The sequence below is a fragment of the Aythya marila genome, assembly GCF_965140915.1.
Source record: "Aythya marila genome assembly, chromosome: 2".
Lineage (NCBI taxonomy): Eukaryota > Metazoa > Chordata > Aves > Anseriformes > Anatidae > Aythya > Aythya marila.
Window position 1 is genome coordinate 133,185,946 of NC_139043.1, and position 19,807 is coordinate 133,205,752.

Consider the following 19,807-nt stretch of genomic DNA (forward strand, 5'->3'; position numbering starts at 1 on the left):
CAGCTGTTTCCACTGGGGAGTGGTTGGAGAAGCTCTGAATTCAAGTTTGGGAACTTAGTGGAAAAGAGCTTCACAAACTGCTCAGCGCTGAGTTGTCCCTGAAGGGGGCACGGGTAGGAGCACCTTGAAAGAGGGGGAGGACTGGCAGCTGCATTTCCCAGCCCTGTCCCTTCATTAACAGAAGTTAATTAAGCACCTCCCAGGCGGAGGTAGTAAACATTCCAAGGAAAACACAGTAGTTAGTTAATGCTGCCCATGAACACTGATAAAACATTGCTCTACACCTGCTACTTAAAATACTGCTCCTAGGAACTGAGTGGTTGTAGAACACCAGCACTTCACTTTTCTCCTACCCTCCAGTTCTCCTTATTTTACTTTTTAACTGTTGCACGTTTGTGGGTGGGTCTTGTAAAATAGAACTCTTTCCTTCAAGGACTGCACTTCTTCCAGTTAAGTTACTTCAGCAGCACGCTTCTGTTTGTGCTCTTCCCTGAGGTCAGGGGTGTGCTGGATCTTAAGCTTATGGCAGCCCTAAAAGGTGATTTATCCCCTTGCTATGGAACTAAACCTTGCTGCAGGGCTGGCTCTAGCTTAGCCCAACAGCGGAGTGGTTTCAGAACAGTAAAACTAATTCCTCACTGACCTCTGTAATACTGCACCTGAGCTCGGAGCTGACTGACTGACAGGCAGGAGAAGAGAGGTCAAGAAGAGGTAAATATGTACAAGCTGGCACCGGTTCGGTATGGCTATCCCAAGTTAAAGCACAGTGACAAGTAAACAAGCTGAGCAGACCAACCTTGCCACTCAGCCCTTTCAAAACATGTTCTTGAAATTCATAAATTAGGAATGTTCAGAGTTGAATTGAGTCCTATGTGAGAAGAGACTAACGTAGTCCAGCCTCCTGTGATGACACAGGCAGGGCTGCTTGGTCTAAAACTTCTTTTATCAACGCTGCAGGAAAATGCTGGTCCCCATTTCCATCTGATGCTCTGTTGGACGTGTCTTACTGCCAAAGTCTTGAGTATTATTAAAGAGCACTGAAGTGAGTCAACCTTACTGTGGGCTTGTCTTGAAGCACCTGGACTGGGTTCTGAAACTGATCACAAAGGTTGTTGCCCATCTTTCATTTCTTCTCTGTGCTTTTGGGAGGCGTGATTATTCCTGCTGTTGATACAGGTGATAACTGGCCTGGGGCAGCAGACACTACGCCACTATTAACTTCTTCCTGTGGAGGGGGGACAGACAACAGTTAATACCAGGGCAAGTTCTACTTTTTAATCTTAGTAGTTGGCAGCAGCTTTTCCTCATAGTGCTGGTACAATTTTAAAAATACAGTTAGGTCACAGAATATAAAATGAAAGAGATACTAAACAACACAGTAAAGATTACTGTGTTAAACATTTTCATAAGTAATTCTCAGGTATTTAAGTCTTTGCTTATGGCTCGTGCATGTTATGCTAAAGGATGTGCATTAATTTATTTCTGTAACCACGTTGGTTCAGGCAAGGCAGCCCAGGTGCTAGCAGGTGGCTGTCTGGACAGTCTTAAATGCCTCAGGACAAGGGGTGTGCAATGCACACTGTAAACAGCCAAGCCACCCACCAGCATGTCCAAGTAGTTCGTGTGCGTCTGGATGTTATGCCTGTCTTCTGCTGCAACCTTCTTAAAATTCTTCAGCTTCACAGGGACTTTTCTCGCCACGTTGACAAAAGGAACCATCCACTCCACGCATTCTGAAATGCTGTCCCAGTCTAAGCCTGTAGGATAAAGCACAGTAATAACATTTAAAAAACATGGAGTTGCACAGTCTTTCCTGGCTAAAAATCCTACAATATTACAAGTTTAAGAAATACTGCACATAAAGAAAATCGGGAACATCTCCTAACATGGCCATTAGGGTTTCTGTGATCAGGAACAGTTTAAGTTACAACTTACCCTACTGGGACTTTTTCACTTGAGTGAGATTTTTGGTTCACCCTACAAGAAAGCCTGCATCATAGCATTGTCCTTTATGCAATGCACAAGTGCTGAACTTAAGCAGTTTTTTTGGGGACTTGGTAAAGGACACACTTGTGGGAACTAGCCACAAAGGTTCAGTGCCATTGGCAGCCAGGAAGGACTGTCTAAAATTACATCTAAGGAGACAAAGTCACCATGTACGGTTAATGACTCCCAAAACAGTTAATGCGTAGAGGAGCAGTATCAACCCAAAAACAAGATTCTCCTTAGTTTCCTTAGATACGGCTGTGCTTTCTGAAAGTGCTTCCTTCTCTCTCAAGTCTTGGCAACATCTGAAACAGAAGGAAGCAAAATCTGGGGGAGTGGGAGTAACCCACATGACAGAGGAATGAACCATTATTAGTGCCTGTGTGGCTTTTGCTCTTTTGCAGCATGATTGTCCAGCTCGCTCTCAGCAGCATCAGGTGTGTACCAGCCTTCAGAAGCCACAGCCTAAAGAGATAAAAACTTCCAGCAGCTTCTTACCTGAAGCTTTCTTAACGACGTCAATTGAGGTATAGTGGCAGAGTGCAGCAGCAGCTAGTGTTCTGTACTGGAAGTCCAAGGAGTTCACATCCAGAATACACAGGTCCAAGAGCTGAGGAAACAGAGTTGAGGATTTAAGAGTTACGCCTTTCAACAAGAGGATAACTTCACTATAATTGTGCCCCAGAAATTGCTCTGCATATACTAGCCCTGATGGAGTCCTCCTGGTCTGTAGTCCTGCTCTTTTCGGTATCAATTGCATGCATCTGGTTTATCTGCAGCACCAATTTCAGCTGAAGGAGGTCTGAGAGTGGTGCAGTGCAACCCAAGTTGCACTTCTACCACTAACATGCAAGGCAATTTGCTTGCACAGATTGAAGCACAGCTTTAAACTCAGCAGAGCTCCGGGAAGGTATTTGCTTAAGCTGAAAGGTTACAGAGTAGCTCAGGGAATTAGATCTACTCTGTAGTAAGCCCCTGAGCCTGCACATGTATCCATAAACGTTGAACCAGGGTAGTTTCAGGATAGAACACAAACCCTCCTCATGCTACCTTCTAGCCCAAGCACACAGAAACACTGTTACAAGGGACACAGGAAAACAGTTAACTGGCCACAGAGCCTCCTGCTGTGCACCCTCCAGAGCTTCTTCCACTGCCTGCTGTCCCCAGAGCACTGCATTTTGCAGTAATATTTCTAGTGGACAGAAAAGTCTTAGTTTGATGAGAAGCATCCATGTGTCTCTGGTCTCCCTGCTCTCAGATATCTACTACTAACCACTCACCTGTGCTATCTGAATGAATTTTTCCTGAGAATACTGAGGTAGCAACACTTTCGGAACGTCCTTCAGAGCATCCACCTGAAGGTAGAGGTTCAGCCAGGAGACGATTGTCACAGGACAGAGTTCCCATTTTAAAGCCTGCAAAAGATTAAACAAACATTTAAGCTCCTAAAAGCACGCAAGAATTGCTTTGTGCTCTGATCTTCTTCCCCACATCAACCCCTTCTGAATTAGCTCAATTTATTGCACAGATCCTAAAAATTTCAAGCCCAAGTACTCATTTTAGATTGTCTGCCTACCACTTTTTGAAGAAAGTGACATAAAAATACAAGTTTCAGCTGAAGTGAGATTTCACAAACACAAAGCTATTATTACCTTTAACATAATAAGTTCCATTCTTACAATGTCATCTTCACTGCAAGCACCATCAGTGACATAAGCAAATTCCTGTATTTTAGGAGCATAGATTTCCTTTGAAAGGAAGAAGAAAAAAAAGTCAGGATTAGAGAGCCTTATGATTCTAGGAAAGCTTAAGAAAATGCTGGAAAATGTTTTTTAGACCATATTGAAATATTAACATTACTTACACTAGCAAAATATTATATGAAGTGACTTGAAACTTGCGTGATAGGAGATATCAAACAAGTAGGTTGTATGTTATCTGTTGCTTAACATGGCAAACTTAGTGGAACCCTTTTAGCTTCTGGGGAAATAAATGCTGAGCAATCGGAGCCACCTTTCATTAAAACTTCTTTCTTCTCAGCCCTACCATTTGATATAAAAAAGTAAATACCACCCTGTTCTCAGAGCACACTGACACAGCTTAGGCATAACATCAGCTAGTGCTGATGTAATCACACAGATTTAAAAAAGAAAGCTAGAAAATGACAACAGAAAATCCCACAGCCACCACAGCTGGCAAAATGGTGCAGAGACACTTAACAAATAATTTCACCAACCTAACCTAATCAGGCCGGTCTGGACTATGTGTAGGTGTTTTAGTAAACAAGAACCTGCCAACAGACCTGCTTGCAGTGCAGCACCTTGCTTTAGGAGCAACAGCTAGATTGGGGGGTTTCCAAGTATAAAAATATCCCAAATTTCCCTCTCTGTTTAGCCTACCATGTGCTGTAGCCTATTTAGGAGACAGATGAAAACATGGTCTTGGCTCAGAGCTGTAGCGTGCAATGCAAGGCATCACCATTGTTGCACTGATTACATTACCCTCGAAATAAAAACCCCACTAAATGGGTTTAAAGGGATATCAACCTGCTGTATGGGCTCGAGACACAGCCTTGGTTTTGTTCAAGTCCCACACCCATTCCTGAGATTGTTTGCCAACTGCTCTGTATTTTGCAAAAGACAAAACAAAGCAGCACTGCTCCGAGCACGTTTGCATACCTTTTAACTTTATGTGGTCTCCCTCCCTGCTGCAGAGGAAAGGGAGGACAAAGACTGAGCTCTAAGAGATTGATACACGCACAGCTGAAGGAAAAGAAAAAGAATTTCCCCTTCTGACCTGCAGTGCTGTGTGTGTGCCACCAAGTTCAAAAGATTCAGGCAGAAGAAATAAATATGTTACCACTGCCTTCAGTTACTTCAAACGTAATATCCTCCTCCTTGTGTCTTACCTCGAGCTTGGAGGCGATGAATAATGAGGTAATTCCTATGAGCTGGAGCATGCTCTTGTTAATGTTCTTCTGTGTCAACATGAACCTGTCAAAGAAGTCTTGAGCTAGGTAGAAGGTTTCCCTGTGGAGCGCATACACCTCACAGACCTGCAACAAAGAAAAAAATAAATTTTCTGTTATAAAACCCAATGTATGCATGCTAAAAAAACATCCAGGCAGTGCATCCCAAGTAGCTCTGACTTTCCCACCTCACTCAATTATTCTGCTTGGACACAAAGTCAGAATAAAAATCTCACTATTTCTAGTTATTTCTCAAGAAAAGGTTGAAAGCCTGTTTGTGGATACATCCCTTCCTGACCTTTGAAAATGCAACTAGTTGGCAGTAATATCACAGCTATTTTTTTTTTTTTTTAAGGGCTGATGTAATATTCACAACCTGATGAGCTACTATGAAATGATTAACTACTGGCTGCAAGCAAGAGTCACAACTAAAAAGGTCCATACCAGGCCCTTCCACGAATAAATGGTATAAGTTCTATAAAAGAGTACTTTTGTATTTATGCCAAGCATAAATTAACATTACTTGGTCGTGTTAAGTATTATCTCTAACATGAAGTCACAGAAGACAAGGTAAGGAGCTACTGGAGAACTGGAAGCTGCTGTGATTTTACTCGGCTGAGGCGTACAGAACCACTGAGCTGGACAACAGTAATTAGATCAATGTGATCAGTTTCCGAACCAAAATGTTTATTTCCTAGCAGCTCAAGATTTTAAGATAAAAGTTACGTATCACCTTTGAATTGGATGTAAATTGCACATTAAAGGAAGCAGTGAAGCACAGAAGTGCAACCATCTTTGTATTCACACCATATTTAAAAGACACACACCTCTTTCCCCCCAAACTCCCTGCTATCAGCACCGTTCAATCAAGACAGCAAGCGTGCCACCCCAACATCTGCTTCCCCGGCAGCCCTTGGTGTCACAGAACCGATAAACCTGCACCGATCCCTTCTGCTGGAGAGCGAGAGCTACGTGAGGCAAAGGTTGCTCTTGGCAGCAGCCATCGAATATTCTGCAAGACAGAGTGTTCTTGGAATCGGTTCCAGAACACAGCTCTCTGCAGCACTCACACCACTTCGCATGGGGTTGGCTGCCAAGAGTGAGAACCTCCACTTTGACAGCTGGGACAGGCTGAAGCACGGCAACCAGCCTGGGACAGGGGTGATCTATCTGCAATCCTTTTCAAAGAATCTGTCTGCAGCAAGGGCCTTCAGGTGGCAGTCACTAACATACTTTCTCCTGCTCCCTCTGAAGGATATAATTAAACATTTACTATTAAATCAGAAAAGAATAGTGTCAGGGCAGACATCTAAAGGCTCTTGATGTACACAGGGCAAGGACAATAACCCCAGTCCTCACTGCAGATGCAGCTGTCTCAGAGCTCAGGTACACCTGAAGATGTAAAACTGAAGCTCCACAAATAACCTGATTACAGCTACTGCAATAGAAGCATCCCAAACCCAGATTTCCCCTGTTCCCAGGCAGTTATGCAGCATGGTGAGAACAAACATTTCCAGCTGTTGCTTGCTGCCCTGTTGGGGATGTTGGGTGCCTCCAACCAGGAGATACCAAACTTAGCTCATCAAGAGGATCAGAAGTAGTAATTGTAACCCCTTTGTTGCAAGCTGGTTTGGGCATTTCCAGTACATTTTGTTCTTGAATCTTTTACATAGAAGCTCTGCTTACATCTGCCTGCTTCACAGGCATACCACAGCACAAGGAAAGAAAAGGAACACACCTCTAGGAGCCAGTCTAGCAGTATCGATCGCATGTGCGGTTGCAAACTGGAGTGGAGTGAGGTGAAGTGTTTGCAGTGAGCGTATCTGTTCTCCTTCTTCAGGATGTTGAGCCAGACATCTTTGGAATTTCCCCAGCTACGGAGTAAAGTTACAGAGCACTGTAAGTATACACGCACCTTCACAAAAAGAGTGTTAAAAACACGATTTACAGATATTCATGAACAGAAAGAAAAATTCTGCAGCCTAAAAGATCCTTACAGGAATTAGCAAACTGCAGGCACGCACTGAACACTTACCACCACCACAGCAGCTTGCCAAGATCATCAGCAAGCCCAGTTTTACAGAGCAGCCAATAAAACTGAACACGTGCATCCCAAAAGTTGCACATACAACCACGCGGAGTTCCTTGCTCTGCTTAGTGAGGTGGCCATTAACACACACAGCTCAGCCATTTTAAAGCCTGGCTTTCCAGAGAGCAAGGCAGAAAACAAAACCAAACAAACAACCACCCTATCACCTAAGAAACAGCAGGCACAAAGTTGTCCACCTCAGTTTTGGAAAGATATGAGAGCTGGTGTTTAAAAAAAAAAAGAAGGGACAGATGAGGCTTAGAAACAGGCCACTGAAATAAAAATTAAGTTTTCGTTTATTGCTAACATAATTTATCAGCAGCCAAGCTTACCTGGGAAGGAGAAAGATGCCTATATAATAAATACAATTTGGTTTTAATTTGGAATTGTTATAATGAATCAATGTGTTTTTTTTCCCTTCAGTATTCCTCACCCTACAGCCACTCAGGTGGACAGGTTGCAATTAACATAGTGTCAATCTCCTGGTGAAGTTCTTGGAGTTCCATAGTTACCTTTCCCCAAGCAAGAGCATAGAGAAATTGAACAGACCTCATCACTGGCACTGCCTACAAACTTTAACTCAGATCAGTTTCACTCTGTTGCCACCATAAATAAAAATAAATAAATGAGAGAGATACTTGCTTAATGCACAGCTCTCTCTTAGTGGCCAGGCATCAAGAAATCTCCTATCACAATCTTCCTGCTGCAATTAGGAAAGTATGAATAAGACAGCAGGGAGTAAACAACCTTCTCCTTTGGGTAATCGGAAAGGCTGGATCACAGCTTTACCAGGTGCCTACTGACAGGAGGGGAACATCAAGGATGAAACTCCTTGTGTGGAATTCTGTGCCTGAACACATCTTCGGGATCCAGCAACTTTCTGAAGGCATACATGAGATTCCTCCCTTCACTTTTTTTTTTTTTTTTTTTTTTAAATAAAGAAGTGCTCTGCATTAAGCTTTCCAACATTTACAGAAATGTTACTTGCCAGATATAGGGAAGAGCATATTGCTCTTTAAAACATAGTTCAGCAACGTACAGCAGGCTTGGGAGTCATACTGAGAAGAGCAGTCAAGTTCAAAGCTTGGTGAAAAAGGCCACTGATAGACCTACTGAAATCCTCTCTAGTCAGCTAGTCTGTCCTCTGCAGAAGGCAAACTGTTCCTGTCAGTATACTTGAATACTAACATAAAAGTTTTGCAATAAATATTCTATTCTGAGTGATTGTCCTTTCCCCTTCAGCAACATCTTCACTTAAATGTTTTAAGTTCTTACAGAAAACTTTGCTTAGTATTTTGGCCACCTTGTTGGTCACTCAGTTTCAACAACACAAAGCAGGTCAGTTTTAACCACTGTGCGCCTCTTAAGAGCTTATAAGTTATAAAAGGATAAATCCAAAAGGCAAAAGTGATCTGTGCAGTGCATTTATAATATAAGCAATAGAACAGATCCTGTCTTTTTCTGGACATTGAATTGTTTGTGGGATGAGGAGATAAGTAGAAGAATGGGCTGTGTACTGTCCACTGTTATACAAACACAACACAACATCAGATGCTACGACAGTAGTTCAGCACGTGTGATGAGACATCAGCATCCGCTGTATCTGGTCAACTTACTTGAGTTCCGGCAGAGGCGATGGATTTATGAAGAGGTTTCTGAACCTGTATTTTTTGAATCTTGAGAAGTCAGTGGTTACCGGTTCTTTGTGAGGCGTTTCGATAATTATGCACGGTGAGATGCCTCCTGTTATCGTGGGCGGCCAACAGCTCTGCAACATAAACAAGGTGTGTTTTAAACCTTGGTTTTACTGGGATAGAAATGTAGATTATAGTAACAACGTTTGTAATGTGTGTCAGTTTTTTTGGACCTCAGAATCAATTTGAGGAACCAAAGAAAGAGACAGACTAAATGCCAAAGCCTTTTGCAGCCGAGAGACAGAAAACATACAAAGAAATTTGACAGATCCAAGGAACTCAACTTGGAGAGATCTGTCACTGGTTCATGAACCCACATGCAATATATCTATTGCTTGAGCTCTACAGCTACAACACCTAACAAAAAGGTACTTACTGCTACTAGAAAACAAGACAGTTGGCTGCTGGTCCTATCTACTTATCTATTCAGAGGGGAAAAAAAAAAAAAAAAGGAGAGGGTGGAGGTTCTACTGTTTCTCAGTGGAAATTCAGCAACTGGTTATCTTCCAATTTAGTACTCCAGGGAGGAGCCACCCATCTCAGCTCCAGAGCTAGATACCCACCGAGCAAGCAGCAGCTGTGAACTATCTCTCAGCTTGCCAATGCCAAACATGCAATGACTCCAAAGGAGAGCAACCTGAAGTTATTTCATGCAGGAAGCCTCAGAAAAAGAACTCTACATTGCTTTAGCTAATGTAACTTGTTTCACTGTTATTTGGTTGTGCGTAACCAATACAAGTAGGGAGGCATCAGGTGCGTGAAGCATACGTAGTGCTGTAATGGCTGACAGCCTTCAAAATGGTGACAAGTGAGCTTTAATCGTGTTCTGTGCATTTAGGGGGGTCCCATGCACAACGAATGGCAACACCTGTCCCTGAACACAGGAGCATTTCCTACACAGCCACCTTGCTACGTAAGATACATATCATTTCTTTACTGTATCTAAAGCTATGTAGCCAGACTCAAGTAAGTTTCCTAGGAGTTAACTTAGTTCACAAACTCTCTGTAAAAAGTGAAAAATGCGTAAAGAGATGCTAAGTTGCAGAGCTGACGCACTTTATACACCTGAAGGTATAAACTTGCCTTGTTCAATACCTCCTAGCACGGAATGCATGACTTCACACCCACCAATATTAACCAGACTCCCTCACCTAGTTTGACCTAGCATTCAGGACTGAGTTACCTTAATTTCATATTGATGTTTTTTAGCAATTTTCCCATCTTCTTTCTTCTTAACCTCCTGCTGAAAAGAGAGGAATACATCAGTCGATTGACCATGATGACCAGCACACCCACCTCTACAGCTAAAGAAATCGTTGCTGCTCCTGCCCCATTTTCTAATTTTACAGAGAATTCTCATTTTCCCCATCCAAGTGACTGGGGAAACCTGCAATATTATTAATATTATTATTTTTTTTTATTTTATTTTTATTTTATTTTATTTTTTTTTTTAAGTCATCCAGGCTGGTCACCTCTGCTGTTCTCCTTTTTCTGGTCTGGAGGTGTTCTGGTGCCTGCAGCTCCTGCGGAGGCTCCTCCTGGCACGACAGGGGCTGCTGCTGCTTGGCTTGCAGTCGGCTGCTGCAAAGAGACGGGCGCTGTTAGGAGAGGGGCGGCGAGGTGGGCGAGGACCAGCCGGGTGCACGGCCAGGCTGGGAGCTTACCTGCGCCTTGACATCTTCCTCGGGTGCTGGGATCTCTACCTGGACCGGAGGAAGCACAGAAGGTGAGTGATGTGTTCTCAAAGGGAGCCTCACAGTGTCACCCATTGAACCGTGTCCCCAAGCACCACGTCCAACCTCTCCTCGAGCACCCCCAGGGACGGCGACTCCACCACCTCCCTGGGCACCCCGTCCCAGTGCCTGGCTGCTGTTTCTGAGCAGAAATGTCTCCTCACTTCCACCCTGAGCCCCTCAGGGCTGTGCATGGTGCAGAGGGGCAGTGGGGGGCACACCGAGGGGCTCCCCCCCCCCCCCCCCGGGGCCGCCCGCGCTGCGCCGCGCCGGTTCCGCGCCAATTTGCAGCGAGCGGGGAGGCAGAGCCGGGCCTGCGCCGTGCCGAGCCGGGCTGTGCCGGGCCAAACTGGGCTGAACAGGGCTGGGGGGGGCCCGGTTGGTCCCGTGGGCCGAGCTGGTCCCGGTCCCGGCTGGTCCCGGGGTGGAGAAAGGGGAGAAAGGGGAGCTGGGGGTGGGGGGCGCCGCTGCCGTGCTGCCCGCGCTCGCTTCTCCCTCCAAAAAGCGCCCAGCCCCCGCCGCCCCCCTCTTCTTCATCCTCCCCTTCCTCCTCCTCCTCCTTTTGGGGTGAGGGGTGCCTGGGGGGGGGGGGGGCAGGGCAGCGCTGAGACCCCCCCCCCAAATGGGGACCCCTCACTGAAGGGGCTGGGGGCGGATGGGACCCGCACCCCCTCACTGCAGGGGCAGGGAGCGAGCCCCCCCCGGCTGGGTCCGGGTCCTGAGGGGGGTCCCCAAAGCATGGGGGGGGTGCAGGCGGGCGGGCAGCCGGGGTCAGCCCGCCAAGAGGCTTCCCCGCCCCCACCGCGCCCGGCTCCCTCCAAAATCCTCCCCAAAACCTCCCCAAGGCGGGCGGGGGGCGGCTGACCCCGCTCACAGCAGCACCCCCAGGGGGGGTTGGATGGGGTGAGGGGGGTGGTTGAAGGAGGGGGGGGGCTGAAGGGGGTTTGGATGGAGCCGTCCCCACACCTCCTCCCTCCCTCCCTCCCTCCCTCCCAGCCGCTCTCCCTCCAAAACGCTGCCCGGGCGGGAGGGCTGCCCGCCTCGCCGCTATCCCCCTCGCGGTGCCCTCGGCTCCTCAGGGGGCTGTGCCGGCACCCCCATCACCCCCATAACCCTCATCCCCATCACCATCATCATCATCACCCCCATCCCCATCCCCATCCCATCACCAGCATCCCATCACCACCACCACCACCACCACCACCAGCAGCACCAGCAGTATCAGCAGCACTATCCCCACCAGCATCCCCCCCAGCCCCCTCCTCACACCGGTTTCCCCCAAAATCCCCCAAATCCCCCCCAAATCCCCGCTCCCCGCGCACCTCCGCCGCCTCCGCCCGTGCCGCGCCGCTCAGCTGGCGCCGGCGCCAAGCCGCTATATAGCGCGGCCCCGGCCCGCGCTGCGCATGTGCGAGGGCGGCAGGCAGCGCCCCCGCCCCGCCCGCCCCGCATCGCCGCCCGCCGCCCGCACCGGGACCCCCGCTCCCCGTTACCCCCCCCGCTCCCCGCGATCCCCCCCGCACCCCACTTGCCGCCGCCTCCTCCTCGTTCACCCGCGCGCTCCTCGCTCTGCACCCCCCTCACCCACCCGCTCGCCCCTCGCCGTGCCCTCTCCGGTAGCCCCCATCCCGTCCCGTCCCGTCCCGTCCCGTCCCGTCCCGTCCGGTGCTCGGGGCTCGGTGCCCGGTGCCGGGGTCGCTCCGAGCCGTGCCCGCCGCCCGCCGCCCCCCGCCCCGGGGCGGAGCCGCCGCCCGCTGCCGCCAATGGGGGCCCGGCTGCGGGCGGCAGCGTGCAGCGGGCGGCGGAATGTAAACATGGCCCCGCCGCCCCGCCCTCAGCGAGGCTGCCAGCGGCTCCCCCGCTGGGCGAACAGCCCCGAAATCGGCAGATCTGAGGGAAAAAAAGGGGGCTTCTCCTCAGCATTCCACCCCAAATGTGGGTTTGGACCGTCAAAGTGCAGTCCCGTGTGGGAACAGCGAATGATACAATCATTAGGGTCGGAAAATGATCTCCGAGATCACCTGCTCCAAGCATCACCCTACCAACAATGTCACCCGCTAAACCGTGTCCCTAAGCACCGCCCCCCTACCACCGGTATCACCCATGTCCCCAGGCACCACCCCAGTACCACCAGTATCACCCCCGTGCCTCACCCCCCTACCACCGGTATCACCCACATCCCCAAGCACCACGTCCAACCTCTCCTTGAACACCCCCAGGGACAGTGATGCCACCACCTCCATGGACAACCCATTCCAACACCCGACTGTGCCCCAGGAGCGCCTGTTGCCCCCACACCTCCCCACACACAGCCCGCATCCGTCTGGAGTCACCCCAAAACACCTGGGCACCTGCAGGCCCAGCAGGAACATCCCCCAGCCAAGTTAAACCTCGCTTCTAGGAGCTGCTAATCCCACACAGACCACTGGCAAGCAAGGGCCTCGTGCTATTTAAACCAAAGAAAATCCTCTTTTTCGTTTTATTTCGTTTTTCTTAAAAGCACGCCGTGGAGACATGCCATCCACACAAGGCTGCACGCGGCCATTTTAGGCACGAGAAGCCACTGGTGCTTTCTCTCTTTTGCAGGGCAAAACACACGTGAAGACACGCCACAGCTGCCTTCAAGTAAATCCACCTCGTCATCGTTTTCTTCACTTCTGCTTTTTATTTTCCCAAGTGTAATGCTACCAAAGAGTAAACATATCTGTATCTTACAGTATCTATTATGGTAATTAACCACAATAACCAGGTTTGGGTGCTTACCTCCTCATGGCTTTGCCATTTTATGGAGCAAGAAGAAAGGCAGCGCAGCCCACCAAGACATTATGACAGCATCACAAACAGTGTCTTAACAGATCGTGGGTTTTAGACAGCCAGGGTGATATCTTACCTGTGGTGCTTCCAGCTCCTGGCAGCATGGAGATGATGATTCCTGCAAACTTCAAGCAGAGCAGTGTGCACGACCATGGCATGAGGTGGCCATTGAGCGGCCCAGCCTCCTCAGCTCTGCAGAACGGCTATTCCCATATTTATCATGAAGGAAATCTTCTGTTTGTGGCTCAAAAAGGATGAAAAGCAAAATCACTGTCATCCCTTCAGGCCTAGTGATGCTTAGAAACAATCTTTATGAACTGTCTGTATTCCACCAGCTTGTTTCAGGAAACATAACCTCTGCTGTAGTGCACGGTGCCCAAAGCAGACACAGCCTGCAGCAAGGAGCTCTGCTAGGTGGTCTCTGCTGTGCTTTACAAGCAGGACACGTCCTGCTGTCTGGATGCATCTCCCACTCCATTGACTTCAGACAGTCTCCTGCACTTGGGCAAATATTGGTGTAAATCTCACCTCAGGCCTGTAAGTGGCTTGCTGCAGTTCAAGCCCTGCCACATCCAACTTCTTGAAGAGATCTGGAAACTGCTAAACAGGCAGGCAGGAGAGGAGAGACAAAGTACTTTTCCCTAAAAAAAAGCACCATGCCTCGGGGATGTCAAATTAAGCCAAAATGAGAACAGCAAGGCAGTTTTGGCATATTGGCAACAAATGGTGTGGCACATCGTGAAAGGAGAATGGTGCAGAATAAATAGTATTTAAAAATTGAATGGATTAGGCCTAACATGGACAGGTCACGGTGCAAAGGCAGCAACGACTCTGCTGCTTGTTTCTCCATGCCTTTTGCTGTGAGCAGGTGCAGGTTGTGTGCTGCTGTATTTGTGATTCTGGCTCAGTCCTGTAAGCATTCTGAGGCCCTGCCAGCAACTTCTCCCCTAAATTTTGTGCAGTACAAAAAACAAAACAAAACAAAAAACCCACCCACAGATTTAGTTTGTAATAAGATCTTGCTGCAGACAATGAAATTATGATTTTAATGCAAGCTAATGTGCTGACCTTTTGATGTGGCAATAAAACTAAAGTGACTTAGCCCACACTGAGACATTTCCAAATGAGTTAACAAACAGTACATCCTCTTTCACTATGTGGATGCCTCCTTAAAGGGGATGAGTTTAAATGAGAGAATGGTTTTTAAGCTTCTTGAAGCACACTGCACTTACTAAGGGGTATTTGTGCTGGGATCTTGTAAGCCCCTTTAGATTAGCTTGTGTTTTTCAAGTTTTTCAAACAACCACTTCTAGACATGTTCCAGTGAAGATGTGAACCCCTTTGGAAAAGTGGGAATTGCAGGGCCTTCCTCACAAGTTTACACAGCTGAGGATGCTTTTCTTGGCTGCCTGTTCATGGATCCGATGGAAGGAGCTAACAGCCTACAGGGGATCTATAAAGCCCAGATCCTGCTTAGCAAGCATGCTCAATACTGCTCTTCTCCCAGGGCTTTTGAATCCACCTGGTTGGTCCTAAAGAAGGCAGCTATATTTCATCATAAATATCCACACATGGCTACACTGTGATCAAAATTACATGGGATATTGGCCTCTGCATTCCTATCTTGTTGCAGTAAAAGTTTTAGCATGGTCAATTTGCCTGTGCTGCTAGACTTTGTCTCTGAGTCACATCCATGTTGTCAAAGCCATCCAATAACTCAGTTAAAGGAAAGGGAACCAGGACTTTCACGTGGAAAAACTAGGTTGCTTTTAAGAGGAGATTTGAGTTTGTTTAGTGCAGAATGGCTTCAGCTACCTCGACTAAGCAAAGCACCATGAAAAGCTCATACCCCTTCTAAAGAGGAATCCTTTAGTAGGAAGTAATACCCTTCCCAAATTGTTTTTATTCTGTAGAATAGCATGTGATAACTCGAAACCATAAGATTTCAAAATCCTTGCTTTCTCTTAGAACCTATAAAGTTCTACTAGCTTCATGCTTGCTCCATTTCTGACTTTTTTTTTTTTTTTCCAGAAAGCCACAATCCACTCTAATATGCATTAAGAAATATTTTAAGACCTTACAAAATTGTCTGATTGGTTTCTGTATTATTATTATTATTTCTTAATGATTTCAAGGGGAGAGAGTCCATATTATAGTTATTAAAACTAGTTAGATAAAAGCAAAATAGAGTAAAGTTCTTAATTGTAAGCATAGGAATATGCCTTTCTAAGGCCGACACCAGCAACAGTGCAGACAGTGACTAATTACTGATAGGCAGCCTGTATGACAATCAGATAAGTTATGGCAACCGGCAGTAAGTTATTTTTATAACAGCAGAAAGATCAAGTAGTAAGCTAGCTGTTTGCAGAATCGGATCTACAACAACATAACACAATACAATGCTTGATTTCCTTTTTGCCTTGGTTTTCTTTTTCAATACACGCTTTTAAAAGTGGGTGGGGTGAGGAAGGCCAGCTATAGTTACCAACCTTTTAAACCCACGTTCAGCAGTACACACCATCACGTTCCCAGCAGTCATAAACCACGCTAATGGAGTATGTTCTTCTGACTCTTGTTAGTAGCCTCTTTCTTCTTGAGATGATGGGACTTTCTCACTAGTTACCTTTTCTTTAATGCCCGTTTATATAGGAGGCACTCCATCCATGATCTGTTTAAGATCCTTATTCTTTCCTGTATCCAGACATTTAAACTCCCACGTTCAACACATAAAGGGGGGAAACACCTTTGAAACAACCCTCCTCATACTTGATGGTTGATTTCCTAAACAAAGCCCACACTCAAACTCCAGTAAGGACAGCATCTCTGCAGCAGGAAGCAGCACCTGTAACTAACAGCCAAATGCTAAATCTATCTTTACCTACCACGGCATTCGATCTCCTGTCTGCATCCCAGAGAAATAACGAGACCTCATGTTTTCCAGCACTGCTTCACCACTGGGCTGTAAACACAAAGCCTTTTGGAGCAGGAGCTAAGCGTAGGTATGGAAAAAGAAGGAATCTCTGGTCACAAGAAAGCAAGTAAAGCAGTAACACAGTGCCTTCTTTGTCAAAATAGATTTATCCTCACTGTGCTCTTCTACAGCATGAGGCATTTTAGGATATACCACTTCCCCCTGCTGCCAGGAGCAGCAGGCTGCAGAGGTAGACCCTCTCCTCCCTGGCTCAGCCTCTGACTGTGGGTGGATGCAGTTCCTCATGCAGGTGACTCACATCACCTGGTCAAAAGCTGGGCCCTGAGCTCAATTTTTTTCCCTCCCAAGCCTGCAAGGTGAAGAGTGTTTACAGCTGATGCTCCAGCTTCCAAGCACTGTAACAAAAACCTTTTCGATGCCTGGCGACTAAGACTTTATTTATGACTCACCATAGCCCTGACCTTAGCTATGATTAGGGCACATCATGGACCTCTCCAGAGGCAAGAATGATGCGCAGGCAATAATAACTGCACCAAACAACCCACTCTGAGGAGATATTTGGTAAAGATAAATCTATTAATTCAGCTGCTTGCTGGTTTCTCACCAGCCACAGAAGCCCAATTCCTCTCTTTCCTCCCCATTTAATACAGACTACGTCCACCTCCTATTCCTCAGTTTCACACCACAGATAGGTGAGTTAGAGGCAAACTTTACCACAGAGTATAGCCAAGGGATACCTCTGCCCACATCAGTCCTCCCTTTCTTATTCACAATCACAGGTTCTTTTCTTGCAAAAATTGTTAGTAGTAGGCCACTAACCATATGCCCCCCCGAACCTGAGGCCTCCCTACCCCTTCCCACCTCACTCTACCTCTAACAATTCTCTACAGAGCCCCACTTCAGGGAATGTGGGATTATTTTAGCACTCAGAATGATTTTAGGGCATTATAATGCTTTTGTTATATTGCCTGACTGGGTCATTTTGTTGCTTCAACATAACAAAGTGAAAGTTGCACTTGAGGAGAAAATATAGACTTCAGAGACAGCCCGTGTCTGCTGAGATCTGGAGTCTGCTCCTGGCCTGGTTTTGTTACTCTTACCTGTTTTTTGTTTGTTTGTTTGTTTTTGCTATTATTAATTTTCCTTTGGTCATCCATGAAATTAACATAGCTCCTTATTAAGGCACTTTGGGGTTCAAATACCTACCTGCCTATAAAACTTTGAAACCAACACATATACAGAGTGGGTGGAGAATGGGTTGAGAGCAGCCCTGAGGAGGACCTGGGGGTGTTGGTTGATAAGAAACTCAACATGAGGCAGCAATGTGCACTCACAGCCCAGAAAGCCAACCCTACCCTGGGCTGCACCAAAAGCAGCGTGGGCAGCAGGGCGAGGGAGGTGATTGTCCCCCTCTGCTCTGCTCTCGTGAGACCCCACCTGGAGCCCTGCGTTCAGCTCTGGGGCCCCCAGCAGAAGGAGGACATGGACCTATTAGAACAAGTCCAGAGGAGGCCATGAAGATGATCAAAAAGCTGGGACACCTCTCCTATGAAGACAGGCTGAGTGACCTGGGGTTGCTTGGCCTGGAGAAGAGAAGGCTCAGAGGAGGCCTTACCATGGCCTAGTACCTAAAGGGGTCTACAGGAAAGCTGGAGAGGGACTCTCTCAGGGGGTGGAGTGATAGGAGAAAGGGGAATGGCTTTAAACTGAAAGAGGGGAGAGTTAGATTAGATATTAGAAAGAAATTCTTCACTCAGAGGGTGGTGAGGCCCTGGCACAGGCTGCCCAGAGAAGCTGTGGATGCCCCATCCCTGGAGGTGCTCAAGGCCAGGCTGGATGGGGCTTTGGGCAACCTGGGCTGGTGGGAGGTGTCCCTGCCCATGGCAGGGGGTGGGACTGGGTGGGCTTTAAGGTCCCTTCCAACCCAAACCTGTCATTCTAAGTCAAGAGACTTTAACTTCTGCAGTATTAGTCATACAGCAGTAGCTCCCAGACAGCATTTTCATGAAATAAAAGGCTGGCTGAGGAACAAAACTTTATGCACCCCCTGTTAAGTCTTGCTTCATTCCTTTTTATTCAAATACTGACCTATTGCGACTATGCCATGGGAAGAACCATGGCAGAGCAGCACCAGTGTGCTCTTCTGATGAGTCATTTCTGTATGCGTTAAGAAGCCTGAACCCTACTTGCAAGTAGGGCTGAACTGTGGAGGTGGCAACCTTTTGTGGTTATAAACATGCCCCAAAAGAAGTCAACTGAGGCAAAGAAAGCAGATACTGAGCAACTTGACGAGAAAACAAAGTGCTTCCATCAGTGCTACTTTTCAGAGAGCAGTAATTAGTATCATAGCTTCGTCAGAGATGTACAAGGATTTGTATGGACAGGAAATTGGGTTGTAAGGTGAGAACTTCAGTCAATAGGGTTTTGTTGATATGACTCTTTACATGAACATTTTTGTTTTGGCACAGAGAAATTAAACACAAACACTTCTTGTGGTACTTTGGAAAACATCCAACCTATATTAAAAAAAAAGGAGTATTAGGCCTGAACTAAGCCCCAAGAGGACCACTGTGAGTATAACTACATTGTGTAATCTGTATGGAAACAATTGCACAAAATAATAGATCGAACTCTCTTCTGTAGAAACTACGTCTCAGCACACGCTCACTGCTTTGATAAACGTACAGGTCACAAAATCTACATCTAAAAATGAAAGTTTTTACTCAGTGTTTGCTCTGGGACGACGGATGCTTTGTTGCGCAAATTCCATTTCAACACCACCAGTGCAATAGATCATTTTGTCCCCCGCTTTGTTCAAATTTAACAATTCAGCAACTACAGGCGACAGAAGTGGCCTTTTGACGTTAACAATATGCTTGATAAACACATGTGGGGAAAAATGTAACTACCTGGAACCTGCTCTCCACCCTACCATGGGCAGTGAGGGGGTAAAAGCATAAGAAAACCCTGAGACCAAGAGATTTTCTTCAGAAAAGATGGACTTGTGAAACACACATATCTGCAGATAATGCAAGTTGATGAAGTGAGAGTAGATACAGTGTTGGTTTTTTTGTTTGTTTGTTTGCTTTTCATACTAGCACCACTTTCATTTACACATGAAGTGAGGCTCGACAGAACGTATCTCATCATTTCTAGTGCTGCAAGAAGCTAAGCTGCTCTGTGGATTTTTCAGATGTGTATTTTCTGTTTGGAGGAGCCAGGGATTGAAAAAAACACTTAAGAACAATCAAAACTTCTATTGAAAAAGCCTGAATCCACACAAAGTTAGCAGCCAGCTAGCTGAAATCGTTCACCGATGAGGCCAGGGTTGGTGGACACAGACAAGGCCGAGGTGCTCCCCACCTTCTTTGCCTCACCCTTGACCAGCAAGGTCTCCCAGGACTCCAAGGTTATTGAAAGGGTTCAAGAAGGAGAAGATGAACCAGCAGCAAGTGAGGATAAAATCAGGGACTACTTGCAGGAACTGAACCCCTACAAGTCCATGGGGCTAGGCAGACCCCATCCAACATGCTGAGAGAGCTGGCTGATGTCCTTGCAAGGCCACTCTCCATGGGTTTTGAAAAAGTGTGG

At 46.8% G+C, this 19,807-nt stretch overlaps 1 protein-coding gene across 2 annotated transcripts; it reads right to left on the reverse strand.

Annotated features, from left to right (window-relative positions):
• Window positions 1-50: 50 nt before the first annotated feature.
• On the reverse strand, window positions 51-10,947 carry CCNE2 (cyclin E2). 2 transcript variants are annotated; one of them, XM_082752706.1, is made up of 11 exons: window positions 10,402-10,947; window positions 10,210-10,318; window positions 9,921-9,977; window positions 8,660-8,811; window positions 6,693-6,828; window positions 4,895-5,041; window positions 3,639-3,734; window positions 3,267-3,401; window positions 2,485-2,596; window positions 1,603-1,757; window positions 51-1,225 (listed from the first exon to the last, which is right to left on the reverse strand). In XM_082752706.1, the coding sequence occupies exons 1-11, from the start codon at window positions 10,413-10,415 to the stop codon at window positions 1,124-1,126; spliced, it is 1,215 nt and encodes a 404-aa protein (XP_082608832.1). In that variant the 5' UTR covers window positions 10,416-10,947; the 3' UTR covers window positions 51-1,123. The 2 variants fall into 2 exon arrangements, with proteins under 2 accessions (XP_082608832.1, XP_082608831.1); XM_082752705.1 differs by having other exon boundaries at window positions 9,921-9,980; window positions 10,402-10,946.
• Between the last annotated feature and the right edge of the window lie 8,860 nt (window positions 10,948-19,807).

Excerpts from the sequence above, each read along its gene's own strand:
- CCNE2 (XM_082752705.1), bottom strand. Across the intron at positions 9,981-10,209 it reads GAAAAAGGAGAACAGCAGAG|CAGGAGGTTAAGAAGAAAGA; the intron begins GTGACCAGCCTG and ends CTCTCTTTTCAG. Across the intron at positions 6,829-8,659 it reads TCGCCTCTGCCGGAACTCAA|CTGGGGAAATTCCAAAGATG; the intron begins GTAAGTTGACCA and ends TTTACTCCGTAG.